The following is a 25,403-nucleotide window of genomic DNA, read 5'->3' as shown; positions in this document are numbered from 1 at the left end:
CAACTACTTTTTCACACCCTAACACCAGTACATTGAGTTATTTGAACAAACTAATTGTGTAAAGTGCCTCGTGTAATTTTCTCTGTTTTTGCCCTATGATTCAGTACACAAAATGATGAAACATAATTCGTGAAACCAATTTATATGCTTCCAGTTATTCATTGTCTTAATGTTACTGAAACTTTTTTTCTTCTTTGAAACTAAGAAAAGCACTTTGTAATTTATTTTTAACTGACATATGACAGCCTTTGTTAACCTGAAGACGAACTGAGAAGGTCGAAGCGTTGTTCTCTACTTTACTTTAATTATAGTTTCAATACCCATACCAGTTGTCTTTAGAAATATTTTTACTTCAAGTGGGTTTTTTCTCATCACGAATGACAGCCTTTATAACATATTTTAGCATGCCGTAATTAGAGACTACTGAATCCTGGTCACAGCTAAATAAATTAGTTGTTTAAAACATGTTGCTCATATGTCTATCCAATATTTCTTTCCCCCTTGGAATGCCATCAGCGACTTGGTAGTTCACAGTTTTACTCAATTAATAGCACAAACATTTCCACTTTCGAATTCCAGTGTTAATAGACTGTGACAGCGAATTTCGTTTAACAACTGGTCAGGAAAACAATATTTAATAACGACGCTACTGTTACACTGCCAATACCGTCATGTCGTTTTTAATATTAATGAGATCCGTTTCACACATTAATTTGCAGAATAATAAAATATAGAACTTAAATAATTTGACGCATAATATGATCAACCTGTCTTTTACAATGCAAATAAAAGTATTCTAAAAACGTGTCGAAAAGACAGTCGTAAGGTGGGCTTCAGTGTATTTTCGCGCCCTAAAGATGCGTTACGTTAAAAGAAATACAATCCCTTCTATAAGAGAAAACTAAGAACAATAGAAAGAAAAACGTCCGAAATGCTAAATCATCAAAAAATAATAATGCTTACGGCATTTCTGTAAAAAACTGTTGGATCTTTAAACACACCAGGGGTAGAGATGACAAATAGAAGAAGCGAATGTATGATCAATGCGATAACTAGATTCTGGTGCACGTGGAGTCTTGGACAATGAAGAGACCTAAGATAAACAATACTGCGTTATTTGCTTATTCTTTAAAGAATAAAATACACCTATAATTAGCTTATGTAATCACAGAACCTCCAGTTATTATGTATTTATAACTTGTAGATAAAGTATGGAAATATCGCCAACAAATCATTCTGATTAACAGATTATTACAATAATATTAACCCGTTGACCAGAAATTTTGACAATGAGGCAGCTCGAGCGCTTCATTTTAAACGCCTGTTACACAAGCAAGCCAGGCATCTTGATGCAGATAAAAACAAAAACAAAAAAAACAAAGAGAGTCATCCCGGAGAGGTTTGGATTTTTGATCAGACAAAACATAAGGGCTTCTGGCATTGTTGAAACCATGAGAGCCAACATGGAGAACTTAACTTGTAAATGTAAATAAAATGATATAGCAATGAAATATTCTTGAAATGTTCTAGATGTGGTTATGAATGTGATGGTTTAAGTGTTAGCGATTAAGCTAAACCTTGAGATGGGGTCAGATAATGGAGGAATTCATTCCAGGATGTCCCAATCGATTTGACGTACCATTTGAATTGGAAATTCGTCAATTGGTTACTTCATTGACAACGAAGAATATATAAAAATTGGTACAGTACTATCATTCTCTTCAAAAACTGTCATTAGAATCACATATAAGAAACCGTTAGTTTCAATATTGGTGAAACTAATGGCACAGCAGACCCCAAAATTTAGTTTGAAGTTGAAGCAGATGCGCAATGCATTAGCAGATGATTTTCTTAGCGATTTTCAAACTAAAAATGTCATGCCTGTTATGAAAAGTAAACATTAGAAGGTTAACATAATACCCACTATGGTACTACCATAGTATAATCTATATAGGTTTCAGCATGTCGTACATATTTTCATCAATTGTGTTTTTTATTTTTTCGTCTTGGAAGCTGTGCTGAGCTTCGTTCATTGAGATTAATCAAAATAATCCCAAATCACTAGTGAATGGAATGACCACCATGTTGACCATCTTACGCTCAGTACTGCTCGCACTATTTTTCTTGTGATCCGCCGCACTCCTCCTTTTCTACATACACACTATGACTCAATGGTCCGGCAATTAGAGAGCTTGAATCACAGGTTCGAATCCCTGTCATACCAAACTATGCTCGCCCTTTCAGCCGTGGAGACGTTATTATGTGATAGTTAATCCCAATATTTGTTGGTAAAAGAGTAGCCCAAAAGTTGCTAGTGAATAGTGATGACTAGCTGCCTTCCCTTTAGTCTTATACTGCTAAATTAGGGACGGCTAACGCAGATAGCCCACGTGTAGTCTTGTGCGAAATTCGAAACAAACCAAACAAAAACAAAGTAAAAACAATAACTCAACGTTAAGCTTGAAGGCTTATCAGATTAAAATTTAAGATTTGATTTCTGAGTTGCACCAAGTGCAGAGATTCCATCATGAAGCTTTGCACTTGTATAAAACCAAAACAGGTGATTACCAGATTTTACACCGCTTGCCATTATTCAGATAACAAGGATTTCTCTGTACACCTTTTCTTTGACTGGCTCAATTCAAATGAGGGTCAAAACAGAGTTACGTCACGTAGATTATAAAATTAAACGTATCTTGCCTTATGTTACAGCACAGTGCTTTGAAGTAGCCTAAAACTTCGGGAAATGTAATAAACGCGCCTTTAATGAGGCCAGGTACAGACTAGTAGTTAGACAAAAAACATGTAGGTGTGTGAGGCCGTGGATTCCTTATAATAATAACGGTGAAATCCCACTATTCAATCAGATAAGAGTAGCCCGAAAACTAATGGTGGGCGTTGTTGGCTAGCTGGTTTTTCATTAGCATATCAGTTGGAAATCAGAATAGATATACAAAAATAACTTTTATGGCTCTCCCCAAAAACTCTAAAACAAAACTAAAAACACTTTTAATGTATATTTGCGTATCTACATAATACCCCTATATTTTGTAATAAAGCAGACTCAACTAGCTCAAAGAAAACTAGGAGTAATTCAATAAGGTAATTTATTCGTTGTTTTTAAACAGCTGTTTATTTCAGATTTACGGTGCTAAAATTGAGGGTTTAGTTTTTGCATAAAGCAGATCGCAGCTAGCCTATTGCGTAGCTTTGCACGAAAACAATTAAATATAACATAACTTATAACTGAACCAACCAAACAAGAAATAACCGTTTTGCTACGTACTGAATGACATTAATTACTAAGTTTTACATGAAACATGGAAGAAAGATAAAACAAATTCTCTGTTACTATAGAAGTGGATAAAGATGAATAAAAAATGAGTTGAACCAGTTGCACAAAAAATACGTAATTTCTTTATTTCGAATTACAAATAAATAATAACTTACTTGAAATAACAGAAAATGAATAATGTTAAAATGAGGGCTAAAAGAGATACAAGCGATCCAACGAATAAAATGTACGTCACGGCGATTTGGTCAGAGGAAAAATTGTCCTGAAATGTAAAACGATTAAGTATAGCATGTAGCATATGATTCTTACTTTCATTAAGTATAACATATAGCACATGATTCTTACTTTCATTAAGTATAGCATGTAGCACATAATTCTTACTTTCATTAAGTATAGCATGTAGCACATGATTCTTACTTTCATTAAGTATAACATGTAGCACATGATTCTTACTTTCATTAAGTATAGCATGTAGCACATAATTCTTACTTTCATTATTTCACCTTATGCTAATCACTTGTTTAAACACACAACCCACAGGTTGCTTTTGTCACGGTTATTTTAACCTTGTTAAATCGTTATTTTACCCTTTGTTCTCTTTTTCTTAACCTCAGTTTAATCTTTTTACATTTAAACTTACGCTTAGAAGCATTCTCATCTAAATCTTATTTTGCTAGTCGTATTTTCCAATGTTAAGTCATTTCAAAACTCTGTTATGAAAACAATAGAATACTTTAACTACATTTTGTTGATGTGACATCCGTTTGCACAAAAATTTATGCTTTATTAATATTAAACATAATTATTAGAAATACAATTTGGAGGAAATCCGTTAATGTGGAACACAGCGTGGAGGAATTCTAGTAATGTGAGACACGGGTTGGAGAAACTCCAGTAATGTGAAACACAGTTTGAAGAGCTCCAATCATGTAAAACACCGTTTGGAGTAATTGAAGTCCAGTAATGTGGGACACAGTTTGGAGGGATTCCAATATTTTTTATGACACTAATTGTACTGAGCATTTAAGTAGATTCGTTAACACATATTGTTCGAACGTAAAACGCAGTTTTGAGGAACTCTGAGCAATATGAAACAAGGGTTGGAGGAACTCCAGTAATGTGAAATGCTGTTTGGAGAATCTTTAATATTTTTCATGACATTAATTGTACTGAACATTTAAGTAGATTCGTTAATGCGTATTGTTTATATTTGTAATTAAATGATATGGCTAACGAGATTCCATTCAACATGTTGAGTCAAGTTACAATGTCCATTTGTTTTTCTCCCTTTTTGTTTGCAGATCCACTAAATAATTTAAGTTCTTAATGCGAAAAGTCCAGAACTACATCATTTTCATTTGATCCGCTGGAATCCAGAATATTAAAAAAAATACATCACAGCCATGAAGTGAATCATAAACATCTTTGATACTAACAAATATATATTGAACTATTTGTACTATTGGTTTTTCCAGTTGCATTTTTAACAGAAAATAGAAGAAAATAAATCCACTGTTTCTATTATTCATAACTCTTCAACATTTTTAAAACCTTTCTCACCTGATTCAACAGCTCAAGACATTCCGTGTAATTCGTCCACTCACCCCATAACCAATCACCACTCTCGCTACAAACTCGATAAGCGTGAGCTAACAAAAGACAGAATGTATGGTTGTCTTAGTGTAATGAATAATACAAATTAATCTTCTAAAGTGGGCGAAAGCATAAAAATTATGGAAAAAAAATATATGTATCCTAATTTTGATATTCTGTTAACTGACTAAGCATTACAAAACATTGACTGTAATGGTAGAGACGAGAAATCACAGTAACAGATGGTATATCTTATTAAATATTTCATCAAAATGTTTAATTTAATTTAAATGTTTAGTGTCACTTTGTTTAAAAAAAATATTACATAAACTCGTGATAGATTTCTTTATACTAGTGCGTATATTTATTGTACCAAATAATATATTATTCAAAGTCTGCAATTATATAATCCTCTGTCCAGGTGGATTAAGGCGTTGGAGTCGTAATCCGAGGGTCGTGGGTTCGAATCTCCGTCACACCAAACATGCTCACCCTTTCAGCCGTGGGGGATTATAATGTGATGATCAATACCACTATTCGTTGGTAAAAGAGTAGTCCATTAGTTGGTGGTGGGTGGTGATGACTAGCTGCTTTCCCTGTAGTCTTACACTGCTAAATTAGGGGTGGCTAGCGCAGATAGCCCTCGTGTAGCTTTGCTCAAAATTCAAGAAACAAAATATAATCGTTTTAAATTTTGTTACCCTTATCTATCGTCTCCACACGTATAGGAACTTGGTTACGAATGAAGATTTCTGAGCATGATCGTACTGCTACTTTTCCTGCAGGTGTCGTTGGCCAACAATAAAATGAATCCCAGATGGCGTCACAGTAAACACCTACAAAAATATTTTTTGGTTATTTATAAAATTCAATCAAATCAAAATTTAAATCAGAGAAACAGATAAGAATTAGTTAGCTAGAAAATTACTATAACATCAACATTGCATAAAATATTATATTTTTTAATATTTTATATTATATAAATATGTAAGAAAATATATTAAGTACTAAACAATCTTGTTTTGCCAAATAATTCTTGCATTCTATTCTACAGATCAAAACAATATGTAGTCCTTGTAGGTTTTTACTAAAACAGACTAAGGTTAACTATACAAGGTGCGATTGCATAGATACAAACATAAGTTTGTGAAAACAATTAAATAAGAATACTATGTGATATGACAATTTTAAAATTTGTGCTCATAAACTATTTACTTTAGATAGCTTTTCAACTGAAGAACGTAGTACAATAAAGTAGTGGCATTAATATTAGTTATTCTTCAAATTCCTATGTATATATAAACACAATACTTTTCTTGTGGTTGTACAATATAATTCAAGAACTACGTATATTTGTCACAAATAGTTTTTCAGTTTTGAGAACCCCTGATAATTTAATTCACAGCGCTTTTAAATATATATTTTCTAGTACAGAGAGATGGTTTTTAATGTGCGAACTCACCTAGAAATTTAATTTGTTGTATCGTTTTATGGCGTTACAATCTGAGCTGAGAGAAATAAACTCTGAAAATGAGAGTGACCGGATGAAGGAAAATAGGCTAATCTGTATTTATATTACATTATATTATTTATATTAGTCTACGTTTTTTCTTATTTACTATTGATGTGTTATGCATTTAAGAACAAATATTTGTTTACAACTAAAGACAAGTAGGTACATCATTGACTCATCTACGTAGAAGCAGATAGGATTTATTGCTTCACGCCATTAGCACAAGGATTAGTATATATCGCAAAATGTGCGAAAGATAAAGTAAGATTCCGCTGGCCGTGGTCTCTAGGTGCTTGATTTGCAAGAGTGAAGTCCAGCATCGGGTCCCTAGTTCGAATCCCCATCACACCAAACACATTTGCTCTTTCAGCCGTAGGGGCGTTATAATATGAGGGCCAATCCAATATTCGTTGGTAAAAAAAGTAGTCCAAAAGTTGGCGGTGGGTGGTGATGACTAGCTGCCTTTCCTTTAGCTTTACACTGCTAAATTGGGGTTACGGCTAGCGCAAATAGCCGTCTTGTAGCTTTGCGCAAAATTCAAAACAAACAAACCCGTTTTCACGTGGCTATAATCAAAATAGGTAAAACTGGAGAATGAAATTCTTGAGACCTGTTCTATAGATGTATAATATTCTGGAATTTATATATAAATCATCTTTTGTGGATAATACACAAGTAACAATGCAATATTTTATCATACAACCTATTTACTCTCAATCATTTGACATACTGTACAGCCCCCCAGTGGCTCAGCGGTATATCTGCGGACTTGCACGCTAAAATCCGGGTTTCGATACCCGTGGTGGGCAGAGCACAGATAGCCCATTGTGTAGCTTTGTGCTTAATTCAAAACAACAACAACAACATACTGTACATTAGCTTAGAATGCTTTGATTAAAAACTGTTATATCTCACTGGCATTTCTAGCTCGTAGTTCGTTTGTTCCGCGATGTGAAAAGTGATAACATTACGGACTTGCAACGCTACAATTCAGAATTCGATTTGCCGGGGCGGACATAACAGATAGCTCGATGTGCCTTTGCTCCAACAAAAACACCTAACAGATAGATGTATTTTAGTTAGTTGAGTAATATTAGCTGAAAGGTCGCAGTCCGTCTAATCAATCTTTAATTTCTATAAAGAGTTAAAGTATTGTAAACAGCACTCTAATCAAGAACCCATATTAATTAACTAAGTTAGTAAGTGCTGAATGTTACAGCACCAGATTTGATCGTATCGGATATTCAGTGGTATAATTGTTTGTCAACTTGCGAGTACTTTTGGTAGGGTACACTTTTACCCATAAGGAAGTGTCAACTGATTCGATTTTATCAGAATCTCCCCATCCACCCACCCACCCAGTAGCACGAATGCATGTCTGTAGACTTACATCTCTGTAAATCGGGATTCAATACCCGTGCACAGATAACCTGCTGTGTAGCTGTGTGTTTGACTACAAACAAACCGATTTTACCACAAGAAAAAAGTGTAGTTTAGTTTTTTAAGCTGTTTTCAATTGTTATATTACTGTTTGTTTGTTTGTTTTGGAATTTCGCACAAAGCTACTCGAGGGCTATCTGTGCTAGCCGTCCTAATTTAGTAGTGTAAGACTAGAGGGAAGGCAGCTAGTCATCACCACCCACCGCCAACTCTTGGGCTACTCTTGTACTAACGAATAGTGGGATTGACCGTCACATTATAACGCCCCCACGGCTGGGAGGGCGAGCATGTTTGGCGCGACTCGAGCGCGAACCCGCGACCCTCAGATTACGAAGCGCACGCCTTAATGCGCTAGGCCATGCCAGGCCCTTTTATGTTACTCATTAAGCAACAAGAAATTTCAATCATTAACAGCGATGGTTATGAACTTTCTATTGACAGTTTTAAATCTTGTCATCGAAAGCATTTTAAACACCGTGATATTTACTAACTCTTAATGGCAACTTCAATTTACGAATTTCTTTTAAAACTTATGTAAGACTGATAATATTCACGTACTTGACTTTTACTTGTGTTCGTTAAACACTAATAGAAGATATTATTTGTTTTTCCTAACAAAATGGTTGCTCAAGTTTATAAGTCTGATGCAATGCTGTTAACGTGTGAATAATGTGTTAAACAAAACAAAAAAAAACACACGGAACGACTATTCGACTTCTGTTCTCAAGTTAACGTTTCACATTTTTACACTGAAACCCTTGTTTGTCGGTATTCAAAGCGTATGTGACCAAGAGATGCTCACACGAATGCAGCTTTCAGCCGCCTTAATATAAAGGTTTTTATTCTTCACTAGTTCTGTATCAAAAACGAGATTCGGCAAAATGTAAGTAAATAAAAAATAACAATTATTATTACGTTATCATGAATAACAGTTCTTCTCATTAGGGTAAAATTACGCAATGGAAACTTGGGATGATGTAATCTGTCACACATTGAAAACTCACGGAATGATTTCTTTTTGTTCTGATATATACGTCATTAAACTTTTTGTAGATGAACGTCTTTTCTCTCGCCTGAAATTCAAAACTTTAATAATTCATCACTGTCGCAAAACTAGCCCTCTACTACCATGGAAATCCAACGTACGTATTGCTACATAACTGTGTAGAATTACGTAGTTAATTGAATACATTGTGAATATTTTTGTTTCGTGTTAGACTTCATTTACTGATGAGAATTAATACCGTCAGATGCAAGTTTTAGTCACCGATATTCACTTTTTACGAATATTTTATTTCATTATTTATGTCCATAATGTTATTTGTTGGAAACAAAACAGCGTTTTTTTTAGATATAATTTTATAATTAGAAAATGGAATTACAATCCATTTTGCTTTGCAACTACTGTTAACCTTTACGAGAAAATGACGTTTCACTGACTTTTTCAGTCACCAGCTGTTATAAGAAAGGGACTTCACTGCATTCGACTTCGGTTAGCAGCTGTGATCCAGTAGAGGGCGCGCCTTCATTAGTGTTGACAGACTAACAACTGCCATTCAGCAAGAAAGTACAATTGATTTCATATAACTTTAGCCAAAATTATCATTCACAAGATAAAGATCCTCGTCAAAGATTATTTTGATCAGGAAATATCATCCATTAACATAAACATAATTAATTTTCGATAATTTGAATCAACAGTTGTTACAAGGAAGAAAGGAGACACTGTTGCACTTCACTGGTCAGCAGTTCCATTCAGTAAAAGAGAGATGTATGATGTTGGTCAGTAACTGTCACACCACTAATAGAAAGAAACGTTATTACACTTATTTTTATTCATTAACTGTCATTCCATAAAATAACCTTTCGTTGTATTTGATTTTGGCCAACAATTGTCATCTTCCAGAATAGATAAGGCTCAGTACCATCGCTCAGTACTCCTGGAAACTATAGTTTTTTGAGAAATACAAACCTAACCGCAGTTGACTTTCTACACTTTGTAATTTAAAAACAATTCGAAGAAAACTACCTTTGTGATAGCTTTTGACTGGATGCAGAGAAGAATGCGTCATAAACTTAGAATCGTCCTCGAGAATGTTTGTGAGTTGATGTGTTGAAAAGGCTAAAACGTAACCTTGTTTGCTGGCAGAGAGTTAGTCATTAATAACATTTATTTCCAGTGAAATCTATGAATTATAAGTCTCGAAAAGGCCAAGTAAACAGCTCCTGGATGTTACATGTAAGGAGTATTTGAGAATGAAAAAATTAATCAACATCACGATGTTGGAACTAATTTATTTATTTAATCAATTTTATAATTTACAACAACAAGTAACCTGGCCAAAGCAATAGGTTCAGTGAGTGCAACTACTATATCTTTATAACGCTGTATAATTAAGTAACTGCTAGTCAAGTTTACAATAGGATGTGTTTCAGAGAGAAGTGTAGCGGCGGTTGGCAACATTAAATATTTCAATGGCAGTGACGTCATCTACTTGAACAACAGCCAGCTGTCGTTAAAGATTTTCGAGTAAATTATGTTACGTTCAAGGAGATTAAACTTACGAAGAAACCCTCAGAATACGTCCACATTTCTTACTGAGTTGGATAGCCAATTTTGAAAAATTCCTCTAGTACGGTATCATACACAGATACCTAGTATGTGTATTTAATGAAGCCACAAATTCAATGACCTCTTCTTCACGACAAATTCAGCAATTCAATCACTGTTAAGACTTTGTATCGCCAACTTCTTCTCATAATATGAAGATTATGTGACTCTACATCGACTCCATGAAGAGAGACACTGTGAACTGTTTGTAAACCTTTTCCAGATAATACACAGTTGAAAGGCTAAGCATATTAGAATAAACGAAAAGTTCCACTTTGAGATATCTTTTAAATCAGTTGACAAACCGACACGGGCCCTGCACGGCCAAGCGTGTTAAGGCGTTCGACTCGTAATCCGAGGGTCGCGGGTTCGAATCCCTGTACACCAAACATGCCCGCCCTTTCAACCGTGGGGGCGTTATAATGTGACAGCCAATCCCACTATTCGTTGGTAAAAGAGTAGCCCAAGACTTGGTGGTGGGTGGTGATGACTAGCTGCCTTTCCTCTAGTCTTACACTGTTAAATTAGGGGCAGCTAGTGCAGATAGCCCTCGAGTAGCTTTGCGCGAAATTCAAAACAAACAAACGAACACGATATGTGCCTGCGTTCGTGTGTATACATATATACACGTATAGTTTGACTTTATGATGAAACTCAACTATAGTAAGACAAAACATTTAATGTATAGATTACAAATACCTTTAGTTAATGGTATACATCGATAAAAGTGATTAGTTTTCCCTTTAGCGATGAATGTCTACTGTTGTATTTCATGCGATGTTCTTCATTCTTTTATTATTTATTTGTTGAAGAAAGTTTTATATATTTCACAGGTTTGCATAGATGGCAGCAATGTGCTATTAACATCTCTGGGGTTTCAATATTAATTTATTAGGGATATTTATGTTATCTTCTTAAAGGGCCATTCATAGATTCATTCCACAGAAGATAGAAACGCATCACTGGAAATAATTTGAATTTTATCTAAAACTCTTCAAATCTCGAGACACATTTTTGCAGATTTTTTTTTTTTTTCATTTTCAATCGAAAAAATAGAAAGACGTTAATATGTGTTGTTATATTTGGAATTTATTCTATTAAATTAGAGTCTTGTTATGTGATGACAGGAGTAAGTTGGTGAAGAAGGTTGGACATAACGTCATTTATTTTAGTAAATACACTGATACTTAAACTTTTACTGATGCTTTGTACATGTTGTACTTGTATCTGAAATAGAGACTTGGAATGACATGTTTTAAGTTAAAAGCTTAAAAGATACACTTCTCTTTGGAACACTTTGTTTTACTGAATACACTTCTATTTGAAACACTTTGCTTTACTGAATACACTTCTATTTGAAACACTTTGCTTTACTGAATACACTTCTGTCTGAAACACTTTGCGTTACTGAATACACTTCTGTTTGAAACACATTGCTTTTCTGAATACACTTTAAGCTTTATCTAAAGAAATGTTTTTATCGTATCAACATAAAATACGCAGTTTTCTACAACTGGGATCAGTTGAATAGACGTACAAATAAAATAAACATAACTAATTTGTGTGCATGCCACTCCAAGTGATAGTTAAGAATGACAACATGTACCAGATTCCTTAATACCAATAGGGGGCTATGAGGGTTGACACAAATCTTTACCTTGAGAACTATAAGGGTTGACACAAATCTTTACCTTGGGGACTATAAGGGTCGATACAAATCTTTACCTTGGAAACTATAAGGGTTAACACAAATCTTTACCTTGTAGAATATGTTATGCTTAAGACAACAGACCTAGAAAATGGAATAAGAGATTAAAATTGGATTTTTGGAAATGTCTATTAGTGGGGGCGCAGCAGGTAAATGTGAACTTATATGAAGCTTAATATATATCAGTTATGTAAGTAAACAAATGCGCTACCAACGCATAAATAGTAGTTGCCGAAAAGTCCTAGTATATTGAGCCTGAATCATATATTTGTTGTTGATGTTGATTGTTATTAAGCTCAAATAGCTACCTGTGCTCTGCTCACCACGAGTATCAAACCCACTTTCTAACGGTGCACTTCCTACTGTGTTACTGGGGGGGGCTTTTTCGTTTATTATTGGTAATTACTAAGAAGTATTATCACACCACTGTGCCAATAGTGCCATTTGAATGGGGGCGCGTTTATTTGAATTTCTCATATTTTATTTTCACGTTGTAGTAACACTTAGTGGCTCTGAAGGTTGATAAAAATTACACAAAATGAACACGGGGGTTGGAGAGAGGTAATATGAACGCAATAGCATTGAAGATTCATCATTGTATTTTGAATAATCACCAGATAAAACAATATCTTTTCCGTAATAACGCAGCCAATTCGCTGTTGTCATCTTGTTAGACGAAGTGATACTGACAGACCCTTTTTTAAACATTAAACCCACGCCATTATTACATTATTAGTAAGGAGGTTCATTATTTAATAAACAATTTTGGTTCAGCTGGAGCACTGGCTAAAATGGCAGTTATAACAACCACCTCTAAGATTTAGACGTCCATCATCTCTATCATGGTCAGTATCTTGAAAGAAAAGGAGATAGCCTTTCGTTGTTGGTTGATTTGATTGTTGTTAAGCGCAAAGCTATGCAATAGTAAGTTTTAGCGTCGTAAGCCTGCAGGCTTACCGCTAAGCCATTGGAGGCAGGAACTGACCTTAGAGTTACGAAAGACAAACATTACGCGCGCTTGCTTCGTAACGCTCAAACCCAAAACAAGCCAATTCGAACCATGGCAAGGATACATCATTCGTGCATTTGACCCAGGTATCCTTTGTTCCTGATTGACTCTAACATCTGCTCTGAAAGAGTGGTGACATTGCAGTCAGGCTAAATGCACATATTAAACTATAGTAAAGACACAAACTCCAACAAGATAATAGCAAGCAGTACAAAGACCACAGTATAAGTGGCAAAGTAAACCAAAAAGTCACGTGCCACGAGTAAAGTGCATGCAACTGTCCAAATTAGAATCAATACCATCACAGAGGGGGCCAAAAGTAAGCATCACCCTACTAATGTAGAAAAATTCCCATTGCTCAAAATATATCGTACCAGTTTATATATTTGGTAAGTTTTTCACTGCAAACCTATATAATTATAATTGGTATGCCATAAAGTGGCCAATCCATGTAGGTTAACTTTATATTTTTATAAAGTTTTACTTAATTTCATACGCATTCTAACTTATTCTATCATCTTTGGGTCGGTCAGTGTTAAGTTTCGGAACTTGTAACGGTAAAATTCGAGATTCGAATCTCCTCAACGAACACAGTTCAGTTAAATAGTTGCGTAGTTTTGCATTTAAAACACACACAAAAAATCATTTTCGTTGTATATTTTGTTTTTTGCTATCATATATATATATACACATGGATTCAATTATCTTAGAATAAACACCCTTTGACAAGACAAAAGTTTTTCCTCTATTCTATTATTGCAATACAAGACTGTGATAATCACGTTAAAAATTACCACTATAAATGTTAGTTATTACAGTTTTATCCAAAGCTTTAAATAATTTTCTTCTTTTCGTCAAAGTCCACACAGACGGGCTCAATTACTTTGGAACACCGTTGACATAGACAAATTATTCTCTTGTTTCTCTGTTAATACGATACAAGTTATAAAAGCTTAATTTAGAAATGGTCTATAGCGGTTAAACTCACACGCAGTTTAATTACACATTTAGTCTTACTTTCATTAACTTAACATTTCTTAACTTGGTCAGCTATATATATATATTAAAAATAATAAACAGAAACGCTGCACGAATTAGAAAGATCCCAGGGTACAAGTTATAATGTAGGATATAAAATGTACCTTAGGTTTCGGAGGTAATTGCCGAATTAGGACCCACATTGCGGTGGGGATATACCGTCTATCAGACTAACCTACATGTTTTCTATCATGTACACACTTTTCACGAAACTTATGTATTTTTACATAAGTGAATCATTTTTATTGAAGTTGCGTCACGTTTTTTATGCTTAAAATGTTGCTAACCACTGGCTTTAGATTTCTATAAGTCAATCGCGACGTGAAAGTCTTATCGATCATTCTAGAACCCTCGAGAAACCTATCGCTAATATATAAACATTAACTGGCCGTATGACGTGTAATTTCTGGATAATAATTGTTTGTGCCAGCACATTGACTTTTTTTTCTTTTCATTATTATTTATTCGTTTCTGTGGTAATAAGAGGTTGTGTAAATATTACGTTATATTTGTTGTAAATTTGATCTAAGTAAGAATTTTATCATCCTGATTTTTTAAAAAAATCTTTACATGATAGGAAAAAAAGATATTATTTTCGAAATCTGCTTAGCTCTGTTGTGGAAAATTCTGTTATTAAAGCTAAAATAACTTTTATGAAGTTTAAATTCGTAGGCCTGTGTTAACAGTTCTAAAAATATTAAATGTAACACACTTTATAAGTATCTAAGTCCCCACTGTGATGTATATCTAACATTAATGTTCATAAAAAAATAGAAAATATCTCGTGTTTAATTTATTAAATATACTCACTGGTTTTGTTAAAATTGAAATGATTATCCAAGGATTGCATAAGATTACGTTGTTTTTTTATTAAAAGCTAGTTTATTATGGAGGGTGTGAGTGCCCGGATATTCTAAGGGAGATCATACAGAAAAATTGTGTTATGCAAAGTAATAAATGAGTTGATACTTGCTCGTTTTTCATAATAATTGAATCACAAGAATCTTTCAAAGAGTTAATATATATATATAATACATGAAAGTGTACACTATCTCAATAATATAAGCAAATGTGGTGTAATTTCATGTTACATTCAGGTTGTAACTTAACAGTAAGTGGGATACAATGACAGCTGGAGACTCGACAAATTGTGTGTTCTTTAAGTACAAAGCTACAGAATGGATTACTTTTGCTCTATCCACCACAGGGAATCGAACAACAGAATTTACCGTTGTTAGTCCATAAATTTACTGCTCAACCACCAGAAGACATTTTTTAAGATAAGTTTTTTAAGCAAAATAGAAAGACGTTTCTCGCTAGCTGATCACTAAATACTTATATTTGTTTTATAACATTATTGCAAAAGGAATGTTTTCTCTATTATCTGAAGACACGTATGTCCCTTTGCATTTTTTACTTGTATGTTTCTTCTGGGTTGCTGATGAGAGACTCGATTAGACAATATAATATATTAAGTATTTGATGAGTGATGTTATCAAAGTGATTGGAATCGATCCATTTGTGATATTATACCAGTAGTCCTCATTTTGAATGGTTGTAACGTTAGGACTGGGCCATGATGGCAATCACTTTTATAACACTGGATAATCTGACGTAGTCACTGCAAAGATACGTATTTATATCCATCTACAAAATGAAGCGTTAGTCGTAGTTGTTGTGAAGACATATTGGTTCTCTTCACCAGGCTATTCTCCACCTTACAAAGTACAAATCAGAGCAATTTAATATTACAAAGCATATTATTACCACCAGTATGTTTATTGTAAATCTGTGACATCAGGGACATAAGAACGTTCGAATGATGAAATGCCGTGATCTATTTAGATGAATCTCTGAATGACACTATTCACGACTATTTTAAGAAATTATAAAGATTCTAATGCCAATGATGATTAAAGTCGTGTGAAACAGAATACGAATTATCATTACTTTTAACATCAATGATAACAGTGAGGTTATTGTATCCAGAGAAATGTAATATTATAACCAGTCTTAAAATAAACAATGAAGCACTATGAGTTCATTGCCTTCATAGCATTTAAAACTGTATGCTTATGAGTAATTCACGCGGAAACATTGATACGTCGTGTTATAATTATAACACAAAACACCATCTGCAGACGTTAAGAGAGTGGAAGTAACAAGATCGATCGCATATACTTTGTGATGATATCCAATTTAGTTAGCCAAGAAAACGAAATTTGTATGGATAACCAATACTGGAAGATATATGTATCTTATAGAACAACGGGGAGCATTAGATGAATAATGTACACTTTCTGGGAAATGCAAGAAAATGAAACGTACGAAAGAACAAGAGGGCAGATGGCTATTAGGCTAATTGCGTTCATTTTTTCATTCACCGTAATAATCAGTGAAAATGTAACATTTCAAACCAGTGATTATTCAAAACGTTTATAGTAACAACGTACATAAATAATTTAAAGTAATAATGCCTGTAAATATTTAAAGTAACAATGTACACAAATATTTTAAAGTAACAATGCACATTCTTTCTTAGGGCAAGCCATACACATGTTCAAAGCCCTAACGAAGTTTTCTAATGTTTTAAAATAACTTGTGTATATGTTTTCTTATAGCAAAGCCACATCGAAGCTAATAAAAAATAAAAGTGTTTGTCTGTTTGTGTGTTTTTTAATTTCGTGCAAAGCTACACAAGGGCTATCTGTGCTAGCAGTTCCTTATTTTACAGTGTAAGACTAGAGGGAAAGCAGGTAATTATCACCACAAACTCTTGGGTTACTCTTTTATTAACAGATAATGGGATTGACAGACACATGTAACGCCCTACGATTGATAGGTAGAGCATGTTTGGTGTGACACGGATTCAAATCTGCGACCATCAGATTACGAGTCCAGCACCCTAACTTCAAGGTGATAACGGGCCAAAAAGTGTTGCGTTAGAAAGGCTGCTTATAGAAAAATCAAGATGATAAAATAATATAGAATTGGGGACGTACAGAAGGAGATATACGATTGTTAGAAAAACAAAACAAAAAACATTTTCCAGTGGAATTAGTTTCTGGGAAATTTACAACCACATAAATTCTTCGCTTTGATGAAGCTGTAATGTTCATTAAGTTCTAGATAGAGAAAAGGTCTTGCGTCTTGATGCAACGTACGTAAAGTCTTTTATTATTATCATTCGTTCAATATGAGCACAGTGTTTTGTTGCTTTCATTGGAAGTGACTTAGATACGACAAGAAACTCTTACAAAAAATTTGTTATATTGGAAAGTACCAAATATTCATAGATATGAAGTTAAAACCAACAAGGTGGGATTTTCCTGAAATGTTTATAACGAATTTCGTTTCAGGCAAATTGCGCTAAAAACAAAGACGTGTTTTGTCAGAAGAAACGTTAAACGATTTTGCAGTTGTTGCAGTTTCGGTTACACATTACCTTCATCACCGCAGATAAAAGCCCTGATGACGTAACTGTTATCGAAACTATTGGAATAAAACAAGCGATAAGGAGTTTAGCTGTCACCGAGCCAGAAAAACTTCCTTTTGAATTTGTGTAGTGTATATTGGTGTACAAAAGACGTATTAATACTGGAAATCAAAGATCTTGTGACACCGAAATGTTTTCGTGTTAAAAGGTCGTTTATTTCTAGTGTTATAAACGCCATGTTTTCTTTTTACTTTTAATATATTTATTAAATAATTGGAAAATCTAGTTTTTGATAAAGGAAATGGCCACGTTGCACTGGCATATTTGTCAAAATCTTCAACGGACTCAAGAGGACTAAATATTCAGAAGATCTTAGTTTTCAGACCCACCTTTTGTACTATAACACATAATAAGAGTTATTTTCCCTCTACGTCATCGGAGTCACATGCTTAGTGCATTCGGAACAGGTTTCTAGATGACATTTTTCAAATATGCCTGATCCTAACTGTTTACATGTCCAGGCTCAAGTTAAACTGCTTCCAATTGAAATACAATATCAAATACTTTATACAAGATATCACTGGAATACTTCATTTTTAACGAAGAATCAGAGTGCATGGTAAGTGTTTGAAGAATCAGAATGCATGGTAAGTGTTTGAAGAATCAGAGTGCATGGTAAGTGTTTGAAGAATCAGAATGCATGGTAAGTGTTTGAAGAATCAGAGTGCATGATAAGTGTTTGAAGAATCAGAGTGCATGGTAAGTGTTTGAAGAATCAGAATGCATGGTAAGAGTTTGAAGAATCAGAGTGCATGGTAAGTGTTTGAAGAATAAGAGTGCATGGTAAGTGTTTGAAGAATCAGAGTGTATTGTAAGAGTTTGAAAAATCAGAGTGCATGGTAAGTGTTTGAAGAATCAGAATGCATGGTAAGTGTTTGAAGAATCAGAATGCATGGTAAGTGTTTGAAGAATCAGAGTGCATGATAAGTGTTTGAAGAATCAGAGTGCATGGTAAGTGTTTGAAGAATCAGAGTGCATGGTAAGTGTTTGAAGAATCAGAGTGCATGATAAGTGTTTGAAGAATAAGAGTGCATGGTAAGTGTTTGAAGAATCAGAGTGTATTGTAAGAGTTTGAAGAATCAGAATGCATGGTAAATGTTTGAAGAATCAGAGTGCATGATAAGTGTTTGAAGAATCAGAGTGCATGGTAAGTGTTTGAAGAATCAGAGTGCATGGTAAGTGTTTGAAGAATCAGAGTGCATGATAAGTGTTTGAAGAATAAGAGTGCATGGAAAGTGTTTGAAGAATCAGAGTGTATGATAAGTGTTTGAAGAATAAGAGTGCATGGAAAGTGTTTGAAGAATCAGAGTGTATTGTAAGATTTGAAGAATCAGAATGCATGGTAAGTGTTTGATGAATCAGAGTGCATGGTAAGTGTTTGAAGAATCAGAGTGCATGATAAGTGTTTGAAGAATAAGAGTGCATGGAAAGTGTTTGAAGAATCAGAGTGTATTGTAAGATTTGAAGAATCAGAATGCATGGTAAGTGTTTGAAGAATCAGAATGCATGGTAAGTGTTTGAAGAATCAGAATGCATGGTAAGTGTTTGAAGAATCAGAGTGCATGGTAAGAGCTTGATCAGCCAGGTTTAGTAGTTCTTACTTTAACGGTATTATCAGAGAACCAACGACACGACATAATTATGCTATAAAATTACACTGATCGTGATAAAGAAATATGTGCTTTACAACAACGTTATTTAATCTTTTTGGGGGAGGGATGACGGATCCTTTTGAGAATCTAACTTGAATGATATTCACCCCCACTCCCCCACAAAATGCATATAAATACAAATGCCTAGGAGATCCATGGACCGCCGGTTAAGAACTTCCGCTTTACAGTAATGTTAATACCTCTCAAGGACATTTTCATATATTTTTTACTGTTTTGAACTCGTTTCGCGTATGGAGGAACGATAAAAGCATTTGTAAAACCTATAGATCTAGTAGTTAATCTAAATATTTTAAATATCAAAGATATTTGTAGAAATAGGACATTTTTTGTTGTGTTGTTTTACTTTAGAAAGTAGAAATATGTAATCTATTGAAAAAATATTTTCTTACTATATTCATTAGCTCACAAAATTTAAGATTAATCGAAACAAAGAATATTTTGTTTTAGTTCTTAAATAGATATAAATATTATACCTTCATTTAACTTCTTATCTCTGTATTGTAAGTAACACAGGTCCTTCATGGAAAACGCACGTGTTCCATTGTAACCAGTAGAATTGGTCCATTCGTTATGATGTAAAGGCTCTTCGTTATTTTCTTTGGCAACTAACTCTTTGTCACCACGATAACTACTGGTAATATTGGTACTTAGAGGGAAATTAGACCAGTTTGTTCTCATCATTTAAATACAAACTTAAGCAACTTATTAAATTACTGAATTTTAGAGCATACCAAGAAAAACTATCTACTCTTTGTTGGATCGTTTCTGTAACCTGTTACATTTAACAATACTTAAATGTGCGTAAAGCAACTACAAGATTTATATGTCGACAATGACCTACAGTTCCCAAGATAAATAAACCAGTCAGTCCGCGAGTTCCCCAGCTATTCATTCCGAAAGTCAACTCCGAGACATACGACGTCAGTTTTAAAACAGCCAATCAGAAGTGAATTAGCTGTAATATCAACTAACTCTCTGAACAGCAATGTGCGTACAATAAAATTTTATGAGTGCGTATTATTTAATTTACACAAAATATCGGATGAACATAATTATATATCTACCATTAAGGCGTATACAGTTTTCAGCTAATAAAACTACGATAATTAAAAATATTAATAATTTTTTCATTTTAAACGTCTCTTCTGAGCTTAGCATATAGAAAGCCTTTTATAAGAACGCAGCTAAATAGCATATAAGAAATTTTGATCTGTTTAATAATTAGCAGAAAACATAAAGAAAAAAAACATCGAAATTAAATGTTCACCATATTTAGAACACTTTCTAAAGTATTCTTCATGAAAGCTTATTTGTTTAAAAAATAAAGCAGTTGAGTAGTAACACAAAACTAAAGAAAACATTTCTAAAATTAACTTTAATAAACGTTGTTTTCTTGCAAAAAAAATTAGCATAAAATATACATGTTTTTCAAATGTTATTGGTAAAGATGTTTCACTTCAACAATAAACCAGTGAAATCACAAAAACATAATTTCTAAAAATTATTATTCTCAATATATTTTTAGGTTTACGAATAAAGCAGTTAATTGAAAGAAATTGTTAGATACTTTCTAAAATTAATATTATTAAGAACAATTATTTTGTTTTAACAATGAAGTAGCTATTAGTAATAAATAAAGAGAGCATTTCTAAATTTTGTTTGTTTTTGTTTTGTTTTGTTTTTTTAATTTCGCGCAAAGCTACACGATAGCTATCTGCGCTAGCCGTACCTAATTTTGCAGTGTAAGACTAGAGGGAAGGCAGTTAGTTATCACCACCCACTATCAACTCTTGGGTTACTCTTTTACCAACGATTGACCGTCACGTTACAACGCCCCCACGGCTGAAAGGGTGAGCACGTTTGGTGTGATGAAGATTCGAACCCGCGTCTCTCAACTTGGGAATCGAGCGCTCTAACTATCTGGTCATCCCTGACCTGATTTCGCAGTATGTAAAAACTGCACAACGTTACACTGAATTTTAGTTTTATAGGAATGGGGTAGTCCCTCGCTAGTACAGCGGTAAGTCTACGGCTTTATAACACTAAAATCAGGGGTTCGATTCCCCTCGGTAGGCTCACCAGATAGCCCAATGTGGCGTTGCTATATGAAGCACAGAAGTGATGCCAGTTGTTATTAGCACGTTCGAAACTTGTAATTTCTAAAAAAGTGAATAGTAAAATAGTCTAAAACGATTCACAGTTTATAACATATGAATTTTCCTTTATACTGCGACATAATAATAAATTTGAGTTCTAGGAATAGGTTGTAACCAGTAATATTTAGAACAGTTTTTAATTTTAATTTGTTAAAATAATTTTTTGTTTGGTACCAATACTTGATTTCCATCTAAGTTCTTTATCCTTGCGAATTCTACGAAAACGAAAAAAAACTCATTTTTTTTCTACTTAAATAATACGGCTGCGTGGGGGTATTGGCAGAGAATAAACAACCCTATGCACGGACGATCCTCATGGGGGCCTTATACTACCCATCCCTATAAAATAGACCAGTTACAAGGAAAGTTCTTAATTTCTCACGTTTGAAACTCGTTATTTCCTTATTCGTTTCTGGGTTTCCTTATGTTTCTTTGATTTCGTTTGATTATACGTACGGCAATCTCTATGACTATTCTTCGGTCATCATTATCTCCCAACCTCAAAGTTACCTATTACAGATTAATCAGTTAACGTGACCTGTTATTTTGCTTTTTAGGTGAAAAATTGAAAGAATAGGTTTTTCCTCTATCTTCTTTATGACGGCTCTGCATGGTCACGTGGTTACTGAGCTCGACTCATAATCAGACAGTCACGGGTTCTAATCCCCGTTTCACCAAACATGCTCGCTCTTTCAGTCGTGGGGGTGTTATAATGTGACTTTCAATCGCAGTATTCGTTGATAAAAGAATAGTCCAAGAGTTGGTAGTGGGTGGTGATGACTAGCTGCCTTCCCTCTAGTCTACACTGCTAAATTAGGGACGACTAGTGCAGATAGCCCTCGTGTAGCTTTGCGCGAAATTAAAGAAATAAACAAACATTTTCTTTATGTCACTGTTCTAACTGAGTAATTTTGAGCTGCAGGCCTCTCCTTTATCGCCTTTGCTCCATTATGTTTTCGCTATACAAAACAGGCATATATCTCTTCTCTTGTTTCTGCTTTCTTCTTAGAGTTATATGATGGTGATGAAGTTTTTTCTTCTTCTATTTCGTAGAGTAAACTTCATTCTATTCTCTGAACTCATATCGCGTGGTTCAACAATGGTGTTTTCTCATTCCTTCCGGATTAATTTAATAGTCGGATTAATTTAGTAGCGAAATAATGCAGTCCCTAACATAACTTTTTCAATCTCTACCTTTCAATAAAAAGATTAACTACACCTCCTTTTAATATCTTTACTTACTTTTCTTTTTGAACAGAATATACAGGTAATAAACTGTTTTTCTTTTTGTTAACTTCTAACTGTTAGTATTAATTTAAGTCTAGCCGCACCACTTGCTTCAATAGTTACGTGATTACCTGATTTTTTTCTTATATCATACCTCATTACAGATAAGGTTATTTCTTGTAATTAATTAAGAAATAAAAAAGTTTGAACTTTCGGAAGTGGGTTACCAATTCTCTAACACAACTCTTCTAATGTATGTGAAAAATTGGAACGTAAAGTCAAAATAAGCTAAAACAGGGAAGAAACGTGCCAACGAAAAGCTGTTATTATATAAAGTGAAACGTCCATGATCGAAACGTCTAAAATATTTTAAATATTAGCAACGCCAAAGAACGAAATTTCTTTAAAAATTCATTTTTTTAATACCGCGCATCCACCCAGAGTAGGTGGTATTATAAAGTAGATTTGTCTTTCTATCTAACCTTATGAAAATCGTATCCTAGTTATGAACGTTTGGTAAAGGTAACACAGGCGTATTAATGTAAGAAACACGAAGGTAATCAACTCTGTTCGATTAAAGCAGCTCAAATGGGCATCTTAGCTTAGTTTATAAAGTACATTACAACTATTCTGCAGGAGGTTCGTCATTGAACAGCCAACGTAACAGCAATTAGCGAAATGAATTTTAATGAATAATCATAATCATAAGCGATGAATTACTAATTAAACATGCTTAACAGAAACGTTATATTGATACTCAAAAAAGCCCTTAATATGAATATCCTTTTACTCAACCTTTCCACACCCGACAATCTGGCCACAAGTCTAGAATGTACATGTCATACCTCCTTGAAGACATTTTCACAGAGCTTTCTTGTTTGTTGCCCAGGCTCGTGACATGATGTAGCGCACGTAGTAGTTATAAGAAAAAGCAAGAAAAATATGTTCTGTACTGGATAGTTAACGCGGTTTATTTTTCTGACAAGACGTAATCTTACACAGTTAGTCATTCACATCGAACTTTGGCTTATTACTTACTTTTAAAATTCTGAACAGGAACAAGCTGCTATATTGTTATAAGGCTTCACAATAAAGAAATAGCAGAATAAAAGATTAGATTATGGGGATGGCAGATACTCCTTTATGTAAAATAACGAAAAACTAAACAGGACTGCTGACTACTTGTGTATACGAAAATTTTAAAGACCGCTTCACTAGACAGTTATGTATTTAAGCAAGGTCTTTGCAAAATCGTCAAATCACTGGAGTGATAACATTCTTAGCAACGCAAAATTAGGGGACGTCATAACATTTTCAGTGCTGATTGTTAAGAACTTTTAGGCCAAGTACTTTATTACATTCAACTAAAGTCTAAACTGGCATGAAAGCGTGTACTTGCGATGTTCGATCATGGTACATAACAACAGTTTCTCGTTGGAACTTTTCTTTATTGTTTAAGATAATACGAAATCTTAAATAAGGTACAGAACGAGCATCTTAAATAGGAATCACAGATGTATGAGAAAAAAAATTGAGGGACCCAAAGTTTACTTGACCGACCATCCAGGGGTCACTTTAGAGCCCAGGAAACTCTTGGGTTCTGGATTAAATTTTTTATGCCTTTTCCCAATTTTTTTTGGGAATATATTGCCTAATTTTGATGTATTTTATTAGGACATAATGAAAAGTGTGGGAAGGTAGGAGACGCTTCCACACTTTCTACGTCACTGGAATTTAATGACAAAACTCTTGTGACAGCACGTACAGCTGCTTTTCCAGTTGTCTTCTATCTGGTCAGCAGTTCGAATTTCAAGACAAGTGCACTTGAATACAAGGGCTTCTGATCTCGACGTTCAGTTCGATCATGCATGTGGTATTTCATTTGAAACTGATTTCTCTAAACAATAAATAAGGTAGCTCCGCTTTACAATAGATATTTAGCTAGGTACAGTACAAAATAATTCAAAATTTTCCTGAACTGACTGAATATGTGCAAGTGAATTATTGGTTGAACACGTTGTATAAAACACAAAGAAAGCAACCTATGATATTATATATTGCATAAATACAAAACGTTGGCACAGATTTTGAAAAAAAAAGGAGACAGTTAAAAATAGCATGAATCAGTTGGCGAGTTAGATGAGTAACTAATTTAACAGAGGTACTTAAGTACCCGATAAGTGTAAAGCGGGTGAAACTATCGACTCTGGACAACACCTGAACATTGTTTCAGTCTGTATGCTTGTTGTTTTTTTTCACAGTAAGGATTTCACGGAGTTTATCAGTGCCACCAGTCCACGAGGCTTGGCTTCGTGTGAGCGGGTTTATATCCGGCAAAATCAGAATCCGTATAACAGTTTGATTTATGCAAGCGTGCGGCAATATTCAACTGAATCACATTCTTCTTCTAAGATTGGTTACCATAGTAACGCAGATATGTCAACAGACAAGTATGGTGGTATACCCAACTAATTTGTTTAATATGTCAGCAAAACATTTTATAGAAAGTTTTATATTAAAATTAATGATAAAAATATATTTGTATTGATAAATTATTATCGGTAGAAGTACAGATCAGCGATGACTTTTTTTGGCTGATTAATAATTATATGCATTTTACTTTTATAGAGGGCGCTGTTAGTTT

The 25,403-nt window shown here is 34.1% G+C and overlaps 1 protein-coding gene across 5 annotated transcripts in view; it reads right to left on the bottom strand.

Annotated features, from left to right (window-relative positions):
- Positions 1-23,633, bottom strand: part of LOC143252659 (corticotropin-releasing factor receptor 1-like) — a 35,191-nt gene extending 11,558 nt beyond the window's left edge. For 4 of the 5 annotated variants that reach the window (XR_013029096.1, XR_013029097.1, XM_076505142.1 and 1 more), the window contains exons 1-5: positions 19,850-20,318; positions 5,590-5,724; positions 4,856-4,944; positions 3,451-3,557; positions 964-1,093 (exon numbers count right to left, since the gene is read on the bottom strand). Coding sequence is in view for 3 of the 5 variants with exons in the window: in XM_076505142.1 (XP_076361257.1) it covers positions 964-1,093; positions 3,451-3,557; positions 4,856-4,944; positions 5,590-5,724; positions 19,850-20,057 (669 nt within the window). In the remaining 2 variants the exon portion in view is untranslated. Of the gene's footprint in view, positions 1-963; positions 1,094-3,450; positions 3,558-4,855; positions 4,945-5,589; positions 5,725-19,849; positions 20,319-23,554 lie in introns of those variants that run through there. The other variant, XM_076505144.1, reaches the window with a different exon arrangement.
- Between the last annotated feature and the right edge of the window lie 1,770 nt (positions 23,634-25,403).

The sequence above is a fragment of the Tachypleus tridentatus genome, chromosome 6 (genome assembly GCF_004210375.1).
Source record: "Tachypleus tridentatus isolate NWPU-2018 chromosome 6, ASM421037v1, whole genome shotgun sequence".
Lineage (NCBI taxonomy): Eukaryota > Metazoa > Arthropoda > Merostomata > Xiphosura > Limulidae > Tachypleus > Tachypleus tridentatus.
This window is presented reverse-complemented; position numbering and strand designations above follow the sequence as displayed.